The 17,741-nt window shown below is 42.2% G+C and overlaps 1 protein-coding gene across 2 annotated transcripts in view; it reads left to right on the top strand.

Moving 5' to 3' along the window:
• The window catches only part of LOC121534572 (teneurin-3), a 190,822-nt gene that overhangs the window by 152,984 nt on the left and 20,097 nt on the right, over nucleotides 1-17,741 (top strand). The window contains exons 17-23 of one of the 2 annotated variants that reach the window (XM_041841149.2): nucleotides 907-1,026; nucleotides 3,951-4,212; nucleotides 4,582-4,849; nucleotides 5,383-5,526; nucleotides 11,115-11,364; nucleotides 15,230-15,250; nucleotides 16,468-16,700. In XM_041841149.2, the coding sequence (XP_041697083.2) occupies nucleotides 907-1,026; nucleotides 3,951-4,212; nucleotides 4,582-4,849; nucleotides 5,383-5,526; nucleotides 11,115-11,364; nucleotides 15,230-15,250; nucleotides 16,468-16,700 (1,298 nt within the window). The remainder of the gene's footprint in view (nucleotides 1-906; nucleotides 1,027-3,950; nucleotides 4,213-4,581; nucleotides 4,850-5,382; nucleotides 5,527-11,114; nucleotides 11,365-15,229; nucleotides 15,251-16,467; nucleotides 16,701-17,741) is intronic. The other variant, XM_041841165.2, reaches the window with a different exon arrangement.

Raw genomic sequence — 17,741 nt, 5'->3', positions numbered from 1 at the left:
ATGTGTTGTCTTGAGTCCCACAGCCATATTGGATGTCCCCTTAGAATTCTCCAACTGGGCTTTAAATGGTGTCTTGGAGGAAACCACTACTAGACATTGACAGAGAGGGACTGTGTGAATTACATTACTAAACATTGCTTAGGTGATTTGACTTCATGTTTATTTAGGGGTCAGCTCTTGTAGGGTCAGCCAGCCTGTAGACGATTAATGACGAGGAGAGAATAGTGAACCTACAGAGCTCTTAAAGTGGCCTTATTCCTCTAGACTGCAAAGTAAAAAATGAGGCGTGTCGGAGTGAGGAAACAGAGAAGAGAAAGCTGTTGATGATCCCTACCTCACATCCGTAATGACCTGAAGATAAAGCCGGCAAACGAGACACGTCGTGCCTCGCGGCTCTGCTACCAATGACAAATACAAACAGAACACCTCAAGAAAATCGTCTCCACGCTTGACGTAGCCGCCCTTGATGAAGTGTTGAAGAAACATCCCTGTATCATCTTGTCATTTTCAGACTGTTGCCCAATTTAACAAATGACCTCACAATTAGGAATGCTAGAATGTGCGGCGTGTCCAAGAAAGAGCTACGTGGAAAAATTGCTATGCAAATGCCTCCCCCCAATGCTTGTACGGATAAACTGCTGAAAGTAAGAGGCCCTCAATGGCTGCAAAGCCTATTTGGAATGAGTTATGGGCTGTTAAAAGGGGTAAAAAGAGAGGGCTGTTGCCAGGGCAAGCCATTTCATGAATTACAATCGCTGACACGTGTGTATTTTTAACGGTCAGTAAATCAGACTGCTGGTACCCTTGCCGAGGGAGGACAGATGTTAGCAGTGAGGACTGCTTGTTGACTCCGACTGGCATTTTGTTTGTTTACTTGACCCTCTTTGTGTTTGTTCACCGGTGCAGCCTGGTGTCAATTATCCGGGGTCAGGTGCTGACGGGAGACGGGACACCGCTGATCGGCGTCAACGTGTCCTTCCGTGATTACCCTGAGTATGGCTACACCGTGACACGCCAGGACGGGATGTAAGAGTGCCAAACACACACACACATAAACATGCACACACATTCATGCACACACATACACACATACATAACACACGTAACAAACACTGATTAGAATGACCACACACCATCTCTGTCCTCTGAACAAGGTTCAGCTAAGGTCTGGTATGCTTAAAGTGCATCCCAGATCCACCAGTGGAGAGATGTCCAAAGCAATCCAAAAAGAGCTAGCAAATTGAAACAGCGGAGCATTGTGCCCCACAACAATATCTCATGCAAATATCACAGTTGTTGAGGCCATTTAGAACAAGACTACTTAAAATGCATTGAATCAGCTAGGGCAGAATCAATCTTCCAGCATTGTAGACTAACACAGGATTAGTGTCTGACCTTCTCAGGCTATTACCATAGTGATGTGGTTCATTATCTCACTCTTAAGGAAACAAAGTCGTACATACATTTCAGGGAAATCATTCAACTCCACCGGGAAGTTTATCATCATACAATCTATTGTCTTATTGAAATTGTCAATAAAATATGTGCATTATGTTTGTCTGGAATAAAAGGCTTAGAATATTTAGTAATATCTGGGACTGGCGTAGTCACTCTTATGGAGCAGGAACCGCAGAAGTAGGGGATTGGCGATAGCCAAGGATAAGCTAATATCTCCAGATATTCCTCCCTGTAACCCCTCTGACACAGAGCATGATAAATGGCAGGGGATAATCACACTTGGTTAGCCAGCATATCCGCTCAGGGTGTTAAGAGAGCAGAAACAGCATCAAAGCTTGGCTGTGAGCTCCCCACTGCCCAAAGTGGATGGCAAGAGGGGGAGGAAATGGTGTGTGTGTGTGGGGGGGGGGTCTGTGTGTAATGTCACCATGTAGATGCTTTACCCCTGGGTGGTGAAGCTCGCTGAATATATAGAGCAGCACTTCAAAGACTCCCCCTTCATTTCCAAACCAGTAACTCTTCCCAGCGCTATGTGATACTAATTAAAATTGGTCCACCAGAGAAACTAAGCCAAAACTTCTCAACCAAATTCTCAATTTTTAAGTGTCTCACTGCATCATGGCTGACTAAGCAAAAGTAATAAAATAGATTCAGCGAATGATAATAATATGTGAGCCGCAAAGGAATAAGACAACTGATAAGAACACGTTCTTTGTTCCTTTGAAAACAATATAATCTGGCTTGTAGCCCGCCAGATTCTGTGAAAGTATATTTGAGTTTTCACTGAATGCAGGAAATGTAACTTGGCCTTCAAGTAAGTCACACTGGGTAAATATAAAGTGAGGGGAAAAAAGTATTTGATCCCCTGCTGATTTTGTACATTTGCCCACTGACGACAACATGATCAGTCTATAATTGTAATGGTAGGTTTATTTGAACAGTGTGAGACAGAATAACAACAAAAAAATCCAGAAAAAAGCATGTCAAAAATGTTATAAATTGATTTGCATTTTATTGAGGGAAATAACTATTTGACCCCTCTGCAAAACATGACTTTGTACTTGGTGTGCAAAACCCTTGTTGGCAATCACAGAGGTCAGACGTTTCTTGTAGTTGGCCACCAGGTTTGCACACATCTCAGGAGGGATTTTGTCCCACTCCTCTTTGCAGATCTTCTCCAAGTCATTAAGGTTTCGAGGCTGACGTTTGGCAACTCGAACCTTCAGCTCCCTCCACAGATTTTCTATGGGATTAAGGTCTGGAGACTGGCTAGGCCACTCCAGTACCTTAATGTGCTTCTTCTTGAGCCACTCCTTTGTTGCCTTGGCCGTGTGTTTTGGGTCATTGTCATGATGGAATTCCCATCCATTACCCATTTTCAATGCCCTGGCTGAGGGAAGGAGGTTCTCACCCAAGATTTGACGGTACATGGCCCCGTCCATCGTCCCTTTGATGCTGTGAAGTTGTCCTGTCCCCATAGCAGAAAAACACCCCCAAAGCATAATGTTTCCACATCCATGTTTGACGGTGGTGATGGAGTTCTTGGGGTCATAGGCAGCATTCCTCCTCCTCCAAACAAGGCGAGTTGAGTTGATGCCAAAGAGCTCCATTTTGGTCTCATCTTACCACAACACTTTCACCCAGTTCTCCTCTGAATCATTCAGATGTTAATTAGCAAACTTCAGACGGGCCTGCATATGTGCTTTCTTGAGCAGGAGGACCTTGCGGGCGCTGCAGGATTTCAGTCCTTCACGGCGTAGTGTGTTACCAATTGTTTTCTTGGTGACTATGGTCCAAGCTGCCTTGAGATCATTGACAAGATCCTCCCGCGTAGTTCTGGGTTGATTCCTCACCATTCTCATGATCATTGCAACTCCACGAGGTGAGATCTTGCATGGAGCCCCAGGCCGAGGGAGATTGACAGGTCTTTTGTGTTTCTTCCATTTGCGAATAATCGCACCAACTGTTGTCACCTTCTCACCAAGCTGCTTGGCGATGGTCTTGTAGCCCATTCCAGCCTTGTGTAGGTCTACAATCTTGTCCCTGACATCCCTGGAGAGCTCTTTGGTCTTGGCCATGGTGGAGAGTTTAGAATCTGATTGATTGCTTCTGTGGACAGGTGTCTTTTATACAGGTAACAAACTGAGATTAGGAGCACTCCCTTTAAGAGTGTGCTCCTAATCTCAGCTCGTTACCTGTATAAAAGACACCTGGGAGCCAGAAATCTTTCTGATTGAGAGGGGGTCAAATACTTATTTCCCTCATTAAAATGCAAATCAATTTATATTTTTTTTTACATGCGTATTTCTGGATTTTTGTGTTGTTATTCTGTCTCTCACTGTTCAAATAAACCTACCATTAAAATTATAGACTGATCATTTCTTTGTCAGTGGGCAAACATACAAAATCAGCAGGGGATCAAATACTTTTTTCCCTCACTGTATAAAGCTCTTTTTTTACTCACTTCTCCACGTTTATGGTGACGTCTCCAGGTTTGACCTGTTGGCCAATGGTGGTGCCTCGCTGACCCTGAGTTTGAAGCGTACACCTTTTCCCACACTGCACCACACTGTGTGGTTACCCTGGAAGGTGTTCCATGTGATGGACACAGTGGTGATGAAGAGGGAGAACAACAACATCCCCAGCTGTCACCTCAGTGGTCTGCTCAGGCCCAGCCCCCTCATCCTGGCCTCACCCCTGTCCACCTTCTACAGGAGTTCCCCCAAGGACAGCCCCATCATCCCTGAAACTCAGGTGAGATTAGCTCTGGTCTAACACCTACTGCCAGGTGCCTATTTCCCACAGCATATGCACACACTGCAGTGTATAGTTGGGTGCATTAAAAAGTTTCCCTGCACTGCAGCCAGGTGAAAAAAAAGACATAAAAAAAACATGCTGCAAAGTAAATGTAACTGCACTGTCGGTTTCCACAAATGTATTTCATTTCATGGGTTATTGTTCGATGATTGCAAGCAAAGGTAAAGTTGGCATCACCCTGTGAAAGAGTTTGTCACATTAACGATGTACCATTGCTGCAGCACAGCCATTTTGAAAAGTAACTTTTTTATACACTCAACAATATGTTCAGTACCTTTTCATAACAGATTCTGCTCCAAATCATAGGTCCTCCATGAGGAAGTGGCCATACCCGGAAGTGACCTCAATCTGGTCTACCTGAGCTCCCGCACATCCGGCTACAAGCCCATCCTCAAAGTCCTCATGACCCAGGAACGACTCCCGTTCGGACTAATGAAGGTCCATCTGATGATTTCTGTCATGGGCAGACTGTTCCAGAAATCGTTACCTGCCTTTCCAGATCTTTCGTACACCTTCGTCTGGGACAAGACAGACGCCTACAACCAGAAGGTCTACGGCTTGTCAGAGGCTGTAGGTGAGTTTCCGCCGAAGCTGAAACACAGCTGTTTGAAGATGTTATGTAAACATCATCTGACAGTGTTGTCAGGTCCAGTGTAATCTAGGAGGTTGAGCTTTGGATGAACTCCTGGTATTGCTTTCCTTTGAATTTCCCGATTGTTTTGGCAGTCGGAATGTTTTGTATGGTTACCAGACGGTGTGAAAAGTCTGCAGACTTTCATTTATTTGCATGTGTAATTACTCATCAGTTGAACCACAGGAAAAAATATGTATTTTTAAGGTCATGCTCATTTTGATACATTTCCGCCTACCCAAACCTGAGTTATTCCAGGTTATATGTTAATTTGATATCAAGATGCACTCTGTTCAGTGAGCTAGCAGTATCTCATACTTTATATGCTTGTAATGCAGCAGTGCCTATTGGCATACTAGTAAACACTCATAAAGAGATTTTACACGTTTTCAGGCTTATACACTACAAGCCTTTTAAAGGCTCCTGGTAGATACTGTATACTGACGTAATTTATTGGACACCATTGTTGTTTCCAGTGTCTGTGGGATATGAGTATGAATCTTGCCTGGATGTGATCCTCTGGGAGAAGAGGACAGCCATTTTACAAGGTTATGAACTGGACGCCTCCAACATGGGGGGATGGATGTTGGACAAGCACCATATATTGGACATTCAAAATGGTAAGATGTTATTTTTGTTACATGGATCAGTGGTGTGTGTGTGTGCGCGCACACATGCGGTTCTAGGATGGACCTGTTATGGACAGGTGGTCTCTACCCTGAAATGCAGCAGTACATGCTCAGATCAAGATGAAATATGGTTCATCATCCCATTTACAGATAATAGAGGAGAGTTTTGATGGGTTGATTATTCTTATTAATGATGGAATAAACCAGATACAACGCAGAGCTCCCATCCTACTCAGAGATTCCATCCTACTCCGCTATTTATGCAACAAGAGGGGATACATTTCTCTTTATAAAAGTTACTGAAACATACAGTTCCTTACTTTTATTATCCAAACTTCTCTTTTGAATGAGCGTAAGAATAAAACACCAGACAGACAAAACACATACTCTATGATAACACCTGTGGTTGTTGAGTGCAATTTTTCAATAGGCCTATTCTAACATTGAGAATGCACTAGGCCTCTCTCTTTCAGGCCTGGTTTGTGTGACCGTAAGCGCTCTCCAGCTCTCGATCTTTATCACAGTTGTCCCTGGGAATTTGTGTCACCCTTTCATCCATTTGTGGCCCTCAACTCTATGTTTCTGAGCACAGTCTTTCACTACTGACTGTCCCCTTTGTGGAGGGAATACAGCAATAATTGCTCATTGCCTTTTGGCCCTCGATCGAGCTCATAGTTTATATACCCCTTTCAGGTTCCATTGTAATTGTTGCTATGGCTATAACCAATGTTAACTCATGTTAGTAAAAGGTCTGTTTGATTGTCGCTTGTCATACCCAGTTATGCCATGGACCCATGCGAACCATGTATGCTAACTCTCTGCTAATCATCTACTCCATATACAAAACTGGGTTTCATCCTTAGATTATTTCTTACAAAATGCTTCAGGAAAATGTTAATTGAACTAGTGTACAGAAGTCAATCTGCATCTTTTGTGTTTACCACACGATGCTATTTCTTCTATGTCTGTTCATTGAACATGGCAAATAGCTGGCATTTAGCTGAACCAAATCTGTCAAAAACATCTAGCACGCAAAGTTTTGCAAAGAGCGTTGAAAAATACCATTGAGAACTGTTCCAGCTTGACTGTTGCCGGAGCATTGTGTTTCATCCCACCTGTCTCAAGGTAAAGCTAGCCCGTCTCAAAGCCTTCACACAGCAGCGCCAGCGCACAGTGGGGGGGATCGCTGTCTCTAGATGTTAAGCTTTGTGATCAACAGATGTGTAGATGCTTCCTTTTCATCTTTGACATACGATATGCTAATACTTATCGTTTCCTGCATTAAATTGGGCATCAATGTGCACTCGTCTTCATAAAAAAATTGGTGAATTATGTTTATGAGGTTTCAGTAGAATTGTTTTGGAAGATTTGTGTAGTTTGATATTGATACATGAATGACTGAAATGAAAGACACATGCAGACACATGTGGTGTCTTATCTGTCTTTGCATCAACAATCAGGACTCCAAAGAGTTTTCACCATTTTCACTCTTTTTCTTTCTTTCTAAGCCCTTCAAATAGATTCTGAGATTTGCATAAATCAGAAAAAGTAAAAAACAATTTCAGAATGACACTTTCCTCTTGAACTTCTCCCTGCCTATCAGCAGGTTAATAAATTTGCCGACAGCAGGGTGTCTATCCTCCATTTCACAATCTTATTAGTTTCACCCACAGATAGTATGTGAAGTGTGTGAAATGATTCATGGTTCCCCAGTCAACAGACACTCATGTCAGTGGCACAACCCTGTCTTCAAACTTTATCTTTCCCCGCGTTTGTTCCCCACACACATGCCATTGCAGATGGCATTACAGGGGAAAGCTTATACCTATTGTGTATGCCCTTTACAACGTCGTAATATTTTAAGAGCTTGTCGGCCTTGGTTGTTGGCATGAGATATTTCTGAGAGTCGAGGTCACGTGTTAGTTTTATAGTCTGCAGGTTGAGGCCGATACATAAATATCACAACTGTTTCTTCACAACTAGCTCTGTATTGATTCCCTAATGCTGTACATTTCATCTTCTTTGATAAAACATTCAAGTTGTGGTCCACTACAGTCACACTCCAGACGTAGCGATATGGTATCAGACCTTCTCCTCCCGGTGACTCTGCCTTCATTTTCCCCTTGCCTTCCCTGTCTGAGGAGTGTACTGTGATGTACTTAAGTGTTTTCCTCTCATCCTCCGGTGAGGACTCTAACAGTCTCTCTCTCTCTCTCTCTCTCTCTCCTCTCTGGGGCCTGTCTGACTAGATAACGCCAAAAGCTGTTCTGTATGTGCTGTAGCTATGCACCCCCTGAACCCCCCTTCTTCCTCACTCCCTCCCTCCCTCTCTGCTGCAAAATGGCTACATGCCTTCTGTTAAAACAAGGCTGTCTAGCCTTATAAACATGTTCAAATGTGCAGTGGCCTTAGCCTGGGTACAGCGACATATTGTAGCTCTGTAAGACAGACTGTAGAGTGGGTGTGAGCATTAATGTGTGTGTTGGAAATTGATGTGTGTATTTAATGCATGACAGACTTTCAAATGGCGTATGGGAAGACATTTCATTATACGATAAACTGTGATTGAAGTGTAAATGCAGGGGACTGGGGGAAGGTTGCCAAATTCACCTCATCATTAAATGGGCATTTTTAGAAAAGACATGACCTAACTTTCTAATAAGGTGGACTGCTTTGAGCTTCTTATAGTCAACTGTATATTGTGTATGTAAAAAAGGTAACTCTATTGGTTAATTAGGTTAAATTCAACATTATGATAGTGAAGACAATGTTTGACATCTTGTGCTTGTTATTACAGAATTACTTGGTTACTGCGTTATAATAAGGCCATCAGGGGGATGCTTGCTGTCGAGTCAGCCCTCGTTCAGCCTTCGATCACTCAAATGGCATGTCTCCGTAGCGAGCAGACAGATGGATTGAAGTGCAATTAAAGCTCCAAGGTTGTGGGTTTGATTGCGTCACGCACAAGCCGTCCCCCGGACCCATGCATTTGTAATGCTCTCCTTTAGAAAGAGATGGATCGGTGGGATTGTCCTGCCAGCGGTCTCCCCAGACCATGTCTTCATTTGTGTTCCCCCTTCCATCAATTAATCAATGAAAGTAACTAATCCGAGAGGGACAAACAGCAGCGAGGCGACACTCGATTTCACATACACTACCAGTCAAAAGTTTGGACACACCTACTAATTCCAGGGTTCTTCTTTACTTTTACTATTTTCTACATTGTCGAATAATAGTGAAGACATCAAAACTATTAAATAACACATATGGAATGATGTAGTAACCAAAAAAGTGTTCAACAAATCAAAATATATTTTATATTTGAGATTCTTCAAATAGCCACCGTTTGCCTTGATGACAGCTTTGCACACTCTTTGTGCATCGAGATGTGCGGTGACGCACACAGGGGTAATCTCGAGGAAACAGTGGGTGCTACACCAGGCATTCAGTGCCACCATCAATCCGGTAATGAGGACAAAGGGAATGTCGGAATTTAAACGTATTCAGACTCCTTGACTCTTTCCACAATTTGTTACGTTACAGCCTTATTCTAAAATGGATTACATTTGAAATACCACATAATGACAAAGCGAAAACAGGTTTTTAGATTTTTTTTCAAATGTATTAAAAATAAAAAAGAGATACCTTATTTACATAAGTATTCAGACCCTTTGCTATGAGACTCGAAATTGAGCTCAAGTGCATCCTGTTTCCATTGATCATCCTTGAGATGTTTCTACAACTTGATTGGAGCCCACCTGTGGTAAATTCAATTGATTGGACATGATTTGGAAAGGCACATACCTGTCTATATAAGGTCCCACAGTTGACAGGTCATGTCAGAGCAAAACTCAAGCCATGAGGTTGAAGGAATTGTCCGTAGAGCTCTGAGACAGGATTGTGTCGAGGCACAGATCTGCAGCATTGAAGGTCCCCAAGAACACAGTGGCCTCCATCATTCTTAAATGGAAGAAGTTTGGAACCACCAAGAGTCTTCCTAGAACTGTCCGCTCTGCCAAACTGAGCAATCGGGGGAGAAAAGCCTTGGTCAAGGAGGTGACCAAGAACCCGATGGGCACTCTGATAGTGCTCCAGTTTTTCAGCGGTAGGGACTGGGAGACTAGTCAGGATCGAGGGGAAAGATGAACGGAGCAAAGTACAGAGAGATCTCAGACTGGGGCGAAGGTTCACCTTCCAACAGGAAAACAACCCTAAGCACACAGCCAAGACAATGCAGGAGTGGCTTCGGGACAAGTCTCTAAATGTCCTTGAGTGGCCTAGCTAGAGCCCAGACTTGAACCCTATCAAACATCTCTGGAGAGACCTCAAAATAGCTGTGCAGCGATGCTCCCCATCCAACCTGACAGAGCTTGAGAGGATCTGTAGAGAAGAATGGTAGAAACTCCCCAAATACAGGTGTGCCAAGCTTGTAGCGTCATACCCAAGAAGCCTCGAGGTTGTAATCGCTGCCAAAGGTGCTTCAACAAAGTACTGAGTAAAGGGTCTGAATACTTATGTAAATGTTATATTTCAGTTTTTTATTTTTAATACATTTGCAAAAAATTAGAATAACCTGTTTTTGCTTTGTCATTATGCGGTATTGTATGTAGATTGATGAGGGAAAAAGGCTATTTAATCCATTATGGAATAAGGCTGTAACGTAACAAAATGTGGATAAAGTCAAGGTGTCTGAATATTTTCCGAATGCACTGTATACAAATGCTGGGCAGGCCATTATTTTTGCCATCATTTTGGCTACCATTGCTATGCCCCCATATGATGATAATGCCCCCATCCACAGGGCACGAGTGGTTACTGAATGGTTTGATGAGCATGAAAACGATGTAAACCATATGCCATGGCTGTCTCAGTCACCAGATCTCAACCCAATTGAACACTTATGGGAGTTTCTGGAGCGGCGCCTGAGAGCGTTTTCCACCACCACAAAACAGTAAATGATGGAATTTCTCATGGAAGAATGGTGTTGCATCCCTCCGATAGAGTTCCAGACACTTGTAGAATCTATGCCAAGGTGCATTGAAGCGGTTCTGGCTCGTGATGGCCCAACACCCTATTAAGACAATTTTAAGTTTAGTGTTTCCTTTATGTCGTCATCTTTCCTTCCTCACCGTGACTTGGAGTACTGGGAGGAAGTGGAACAGGGTCTTGGCGAAATTGAAAGAACATGTTCTGTGAAGAGGTTACTATTAATTGATGAGTTTCAGAATCCCACTAAACAGGTTCCTCATGAAAATGTCAAGATTCATGAGACATTGAAATATGCACGTAGGTAGGCACTCTGCAATGACTAATTAATGAGGCATTGTTATGTACCGAGGCAATTCAGCGGGTTTGTCTACACTTCCTCATGATTATACAGCCATTTGGTTAACACAATTTATTATTTACCCAACTAATCAAATTTAGAGGTGTATCCAAGGGAAGTTGTCATTTTGAACAGCATTTAAAAAATCTTAGAGAAAATTATTATAATATTAGCACAGTTCAAAGTCCTCAATCTCATCAATCAACGATTACGTAGAAGCTCCTCTCAATATCTTTATCCCCTGTTTTCTCAGGTATCCTCTACAAAGGCAGCGGTGAGAACCAGTTCATCTCACTGCAGCCTCCCGTCATCTCTACAGTGATGGGGAACGGTCGGCGCCGTAGCATCTCGTGCCCCAGCTGCAATGGCCAGGCCCTGGGCAACAAGCTGCTGGCGCCCCTGGCCCTGGCGTGGGGCATCGACGGCAGCCTCTATGTGGGCGATTTCAACTACATCCGACGCATCTACCCATCGGGCAACGTCACCAGCGTCATGGAGCTCAGGTTAGTTAAGGTTCTGCATGGAACTGTAATGGTGGTGCATGGTTGTTTGGTTCTGACCTTTTGTTGCTTTAGCTCAGTTGGCAGATTTTGAGGCTTTGCATGGATCTGTAATGGAGGTGCATGACCTTTGACCTATTGGTTCAGATCTTTTGACCCTTGAATTCAAGTCTAGTTCTTTGGTTCTTCTGAGGTAAAAGTGCATGGAATGGGTGTTTAGGACAAAGTGGGTTGCATGGATGTAAAATTTGCCCATAGCCAGTGGTGTAAAGTACTTAAATAAAATGACTTTTAAGTACTACTTAAGTAGTTTTTTGGGTATCTGTACTGCACTTTACTATATATATTTTTGACAACTTTTACTTTTACTTCACTACATTCCTAAATAATATAATGTACTTTTTAGTCCATACATTTTCCCTGACACCCAAAAGTACTCGTTACATTTTGAATGCTTAGCAGGACAGGAAAATTGTCCAATTCACACACTTATCAAGAGAATATCTCTGGTCATCTCTACTGCCTCTGATCTGGCGGACTCACTAAAGACAAATGCTTTGTTTGTAAATGATGACTGAATGTTGAAATGTGCCCCTGGCTATCCGTATTTTTTTATATATATATATATATATATATATATATATATATATATATATATATATATATATATATATACACACACAGTGGGGAAAAAATGTTTTTAGTCAGCCACCAATAGTGCAAGTTCTCCCACTTAAAAAGATGAGAGAGGCCTGTAATTTTCATCATAGGTACACGTCAACTATGACAGACAAATTGAGATTTTTTTTCTCCAGAAAATCACATTGTAGGATTTTTAATGAATTTATTTGCAAATTATGGTGGAAAATAAGTTTTTGGTCAATAACAAAAGTTTCTCAATAATTTGTTATATACCCTTTGTTGGCAATGACACAGGTCAAACATTTTCTGTAAGTCTTCACAAGGTTTTCACACACTGTTGCTGGTATTTTGGCCCATTCCTCCATGATCTCCTCTAGAGCAGTGATGTTTTGGGGCTGTCGCTGGGCAACACGGACTTTCAACTCCCTCCAAAGATTTTCTATGGGGTTGAGATCTGGAGACTGGCTAGGCCACTCCAGGACCTTGGAATGCTTCTCATGAAGCCACTCCTTCGTTGCCCGGGCGGTGTGTTTGGGATCATTGTCATGCTGAAAGACCCAGCCACGTTTCATCTTCAATGCCCTTGCTGATGGAAGGGGTTTTCACTCAAAATCTCACGATACATGGCCCCATTCATTCTTTCCTTTACACGGATCAGTCGTCCTGGTCCCTTTGCAGAAAAACAGTCCCAAAGCATGATGTTTCCACCACCATGCTTCACAGTAGGTATGGTGTTCTTTGGATGCAACTCAGCATTCTTTGTCCTCCAAACACGACGAGTTGAGTTTTTACCAAAAAGTTATATTTTGGTTTCATCTGACCATATGACATTCTCCCAATCCTCTTCTGGATCATCCAAATGCACTCTAGCAAACTTCAGACGGGCCTGGACATGTACTGGCTTAAGCAGGGGGACACGTCTGGCACTGCAGGATTTGAGTCCCTGGCGGCGTAGTGTGTTACTGATGGTAGGCTTTGTTACTTTGGTCCCAGCTCTCTGCAGGTCATTCACTAGGTCCCCCCGTGTGGTTCTGGGATTTTTGCTCACCGTTCTTGTGATCATTTTGACCCCACGGGGTGAGATCTTGCGTGGAACCCCAGATCGAGGGAGATTATCAGTGGTCTTGTATGTCTTCCATTTCCTAATAATTGCTCCCACATTTGATTTCTTCAAACCAAGCTGCTTACCTATTGCAGATTCAGTCTTCCCAGCCTGGTGCAGGTCTACAATTTTGTTTCTGGTGTCCTTTGACAGCTCTTTGGTCTTGGCCATAGTGGAGTTTGGAGTGTGACTGTTTGAGGTTATGGACAGGTGTCTTTTATACTGATAACAAGTTCAAACAGGTGCCATTAATACAGGTAACGAGTGGAGGACAGAGGAGCCTCTTAAAGAAGAAGTTACAGGTCTGTGAGAGCTTGTTTGTAGGTGACCAAATACTTATTTTCCACCATAATTTGCAAATAAATTCATTAAAAATCCTACAATGTGATTTTCTGGATTTTTTTTTTCTCAATTTGGCTGTCATAGTTGACGTCTACCTATGATGAAAATTACAGGCCTCTCTCATCTTTTTAAGTGGGAGAACTTGCACAATTGGTGGCTGACTAAATACTTTTTTTCCCCCACTGTATATATATAAGGAATTTGAAATGATTTATACTTTTAGCAAAATATAAAGTGTATATAAAACCAAAAACGTTTAGACTTTTACTCAAGTAGTATTTTACTGGGTGACTTTTACTTGAGTCATTTTCTATTAAGGTATCTTTACTTTTCCTCAAGTATGACAATTGGGTACTTTTTCCACCACTGCCCATAGCATGTTGGCTGGAGTACATACAAAGCAAACTGTCACTTACAGTGACAGACTAGTCTCTTGCTCTGTTAGACGGTTGGCTTTGAGTGGCATGTGGTGTTGTGAGTTCAAGCCCCACTGGTGGCAGAACAAAATGCATTCTGTTACATAAACTTGAAGGGGGTGGACATCTGACGTGTAGTGGTCTTCTTTGAACTGTGAATCAGTGGTTTTCCGAGACTGTCTTAACAATGCACAGGGTGGTCAGACAACTTTTGGCCTACTTGCACAGTATCCAATGTGATGGAACAGAAGAACAGAGAGATTCACTATTTAATGTGGCATCTTTTCTAAATCCTTCATCACAATTAGAGAAAGACGCCATGTAATCGAGATGATTTAAGCCGTCTTGTCAAGTTGGTTTCACTCACCAATAAGCTTCATTCGGCCAATTGTCAGACTTAGAAACCGCCATTTTACAGCCAGAGCTACTCAATTCAAAGCATATGAAATCTTTCAAATCAATTGGATGCCCTTGGCCCTCCCATTGCAAAAAACAGTAATATGCTTACGTCTTCAGTTCAGAAGACATCCCCACAAATCACATACAACACCAACAACTACCTGTTCATTATGTTTTGATACATTATCTTAAAGGTTGCATGGGGAAAGTTAAGCCCACATGGTTGGATTGCTCATTATAATAAATGTATAATGTATATACACTACATCTCATTCCAAAATCATGGGCATTAATATGGAGTTGGTCCCCCCTTTGCTGCTATAACAGCCTCCACTCTTCTGGGAAGGTTTGAAAAATGTATGCACTCACTAACTGTAAGTTGCTCTGGATAAGAGCGTCTGCTAAATGACTAAAATGTAAAATGTAAGGCTTTCCACTAGATGTTGGAACATTGCTGCAGGGACTTGCTTCCATTCAGCCACAAGAGCATTAGTGAGGTCGGTGAAATAGCCAAATCCACTAATTTGAAGGGGTGTCCACATACTTTTGGCCGTGTAGTGTATGTACATCCATGAGAGTACATGTAAGTCCCAACCTGGCTTCTCAACCTGGCATGCAATGGCTTGGGGTTTAGATATAAAGTCCTTATTTAGATATGGAGCTGTATAACGAGTGGTGGGATCAATATTCCGATACTCAGTGGTTAAATGGAGAAAAAAGCAGAGGTGTAATGGCCCAATGGATTGCCTGGTGGGGGAGTTTTTATATTCTCCTCTCAGTGAGTTATGGGTGCAGGGTTTAACCAAGCCATAGTCACTCTCCTCCTTTTTTGCCTCCTTTCTGCTCAACAAATCTTCATTGTCTGCTTCTTTTTTATGGTGTTTTTCTTAGACCTTTAAGTCACACACTTTTACAGTCTCTCTCCATCTTTCTCTTTTCTGCTTCCTTCCTTTATTCCCACCCTAAGAAATAAAGATTTTAGACACAGGTAGGTGTGTTATGTTGCAGTTTCTCTCACTGTCTTTGTGTGTTTCCGTCCTCACAGGTTTCATAGGAATGGCATAATTTTTTATGAACTTATTTTTATGGCAAATTGATAAGCCTCTAAGGCATTGTTTGATCATGTGGTTTGGCTCATAAAGGTGTCATGTTTTTTAATTCCACTTTGTAATGTAACGTTGACTTTTTCTTCTGTGTTTATTGCATTCTCACATTTATTTTAAACACATTATTCAATTTATAAGTGTCAAAGGCTTACAGTATGGACTAATGTACCATTAAACATGAGAACACTCACTGGGCTATCTTTATTTCCAGACAGTAAAACAAGTGTTATTCACCTTTAACAGCTTATATTCTAGCGTATTATTGGCCTCCAAGCACACACATGTTATCTCTTCTTTAGTTGGAAAGAGTTGGTAATTTAGATTCATTAATATGTCTGTGTCATTTAGTCATGTAAGAGGATTAATGTTAACTGGCGTAGAAAAATGTGAATGTAATTGCCTTCGACAAAAAAGTTAAGTTCTAAGTCAATACTACTACACTTGCTGTATATTGCTGACATCTAGCACCCTACATAGAAGATTATTAATTATGTCCTTGCATCAGATTATTTTTTCATAATGGCAGCAAGCCTTGAAGAAGTCTCTGCTAACTCATTCTGAACGAGCCCGCCACATTTTGTGGCGTTTTAAAGTGAATTCAAATAAGCACAACCCGATGAAATGCCATCAGTTGTTGACTGTCATTAACATAAGCACATCATTCCATTATTTCCGTTGACTTCCCCTCGCAGGGTAGTGATAACGATTTAAATGATCTGGCACCCTTCAAGTTGTCGCTGCCGCTTTGTCATACACAAACCCGCTCCAGTCATATCCTGTTAAATTCTGTTAAATTCTCTTTCACTCCAGGTCTCAGGCTATTGCCCACCCGTCTGTTATGCGAAAAGCCTCACACAACACAAGCCTCATCGGGCATTCACAATGACCAAAAATACATACAGATACAGAGGCTATCTTTTCTTTGGTCATTATCATTCTGAATGTCACATTTTCTTACTATGTTATTTTGGAAAAACGCCTTCAAACTAGATTATCTTGGGATTGTTCAAATTCGGAAGAAAAACCCCATAAAACTAGATTATTTTTATATTGTTCATATTGCGGCAGTCGCAGTAACCACATTTTTCCTCAATCATAGTAACAACCCTGCTCACCGCTATTACCTGGCCACTGACCCGGTGACTGGGCAGCTGTATGTGTCGGACACCTACTCACGGAGGATCTACCAGCCCAAGGTCCTGACTGGGTTCAAGGAACTGCAGAGTAACGCAGAGGTGGTGGCAGGGACCGGGGAGCACTGTCTGCCCTTTGACGAGACCCACTGTGGGGATGGGGGCAAGGCCACGGAGGCCCTTCTTACTGGGCCAAAAGGTAGGCGCCAAGCCAAAATACTGGAACGCTACTGGGTGTGCAGAGTTGCAGGCTTTTGGTCCAGCCCTGCAGTAACACATTTGATTAGAACATACAGTAATTAGCTGAATTGGATGTGTTACTGAAGGGCTGAAATGAAATCCTGCAAAGCTTTCAAAAGATTGGTGGTTCACAGCACAAATGTTTTAGAAGTAATGTGTTAATATATTCTATTTAGGTAGCCCTTTACACCAGGTCAGAAAATATAAGGATAACTGGCATCATTCACCATACATGTGTACTGTAGCACCAACCTGGGTGAAGTATGGCAGCCATATTGGACCTAAAAACTCACCACCCTCTGAATATGCTCAAGAAGTCATGGATTATTAGTTTGTCTGGTGTGTGCCAGCCTTGAAAGTCCCCCCTAATGGCACTGCTTAAACTGCATTTTAAATAGTGGGTTTGAATGAAAAGAGGCTGGGAGGAAGTGAATCTAACTATGGAGAGGGAGGAGGTAGAGGCTGGGGGGAAAAGAGGGCAGATGGCTGGGGTATTCTTCCCCAGACGTTTGCTGAAATATACTCAAATGTGACACTTTTCATCTGTCTGAATTTTCCCCAGAGTGTCAAAAAGCCAGCTCTCCCAGAATGCTCCCTCAGCTCTTTAATGTTTCAGGACCCAGGCAATCTTTGGGCAGATCTAGCCACAGGTCAAACCAAACACTCCCCTATAACCACTTGATTCCATTTAAAAAAATAGATCTTACAGGTGTACTTGAGATAAAAAAAAAAAAGTAAAACAATTTATTTAGAAGTTATTAAATGTGTCAAATGCTTTTGAGTTTAAATCCGCCCACAATGTGCGTTTATACCAGCTTTTTACAGCGCTTATTGAGAAAAGAAATTGAAGTTTATGTGAGGTTTAATTGAAATCCTATAGGCTCTGGTCTTTATTAGGAGCGCACAGTGACATGAAGAGATGTGGAGTGTGCCATGGTTGCTAATGTATTTTCCCCGTGTGGGACAAATGACTATGGCAAGTACTCTCCTTGTGCTGAAA

Source organism: Coregonus clupeaformis, chromosome 2 (assembly GCF_020615455.1).
Source record: "Coregonus clupeaformis isolate EN_2021a chromosome 2, ASM2061545v1, whole genome shotgun sequence".
Classification (NCBI taxonomy): Eukaryota; Metazoa; Chordata; class Actinopteri; order Salmoniformes; family Salmonidae; genus Coregonus; species Coregonus clupeaformis.
This window is presented reverse-complemented; position numbering and strand designations above follow the sequence as displayed.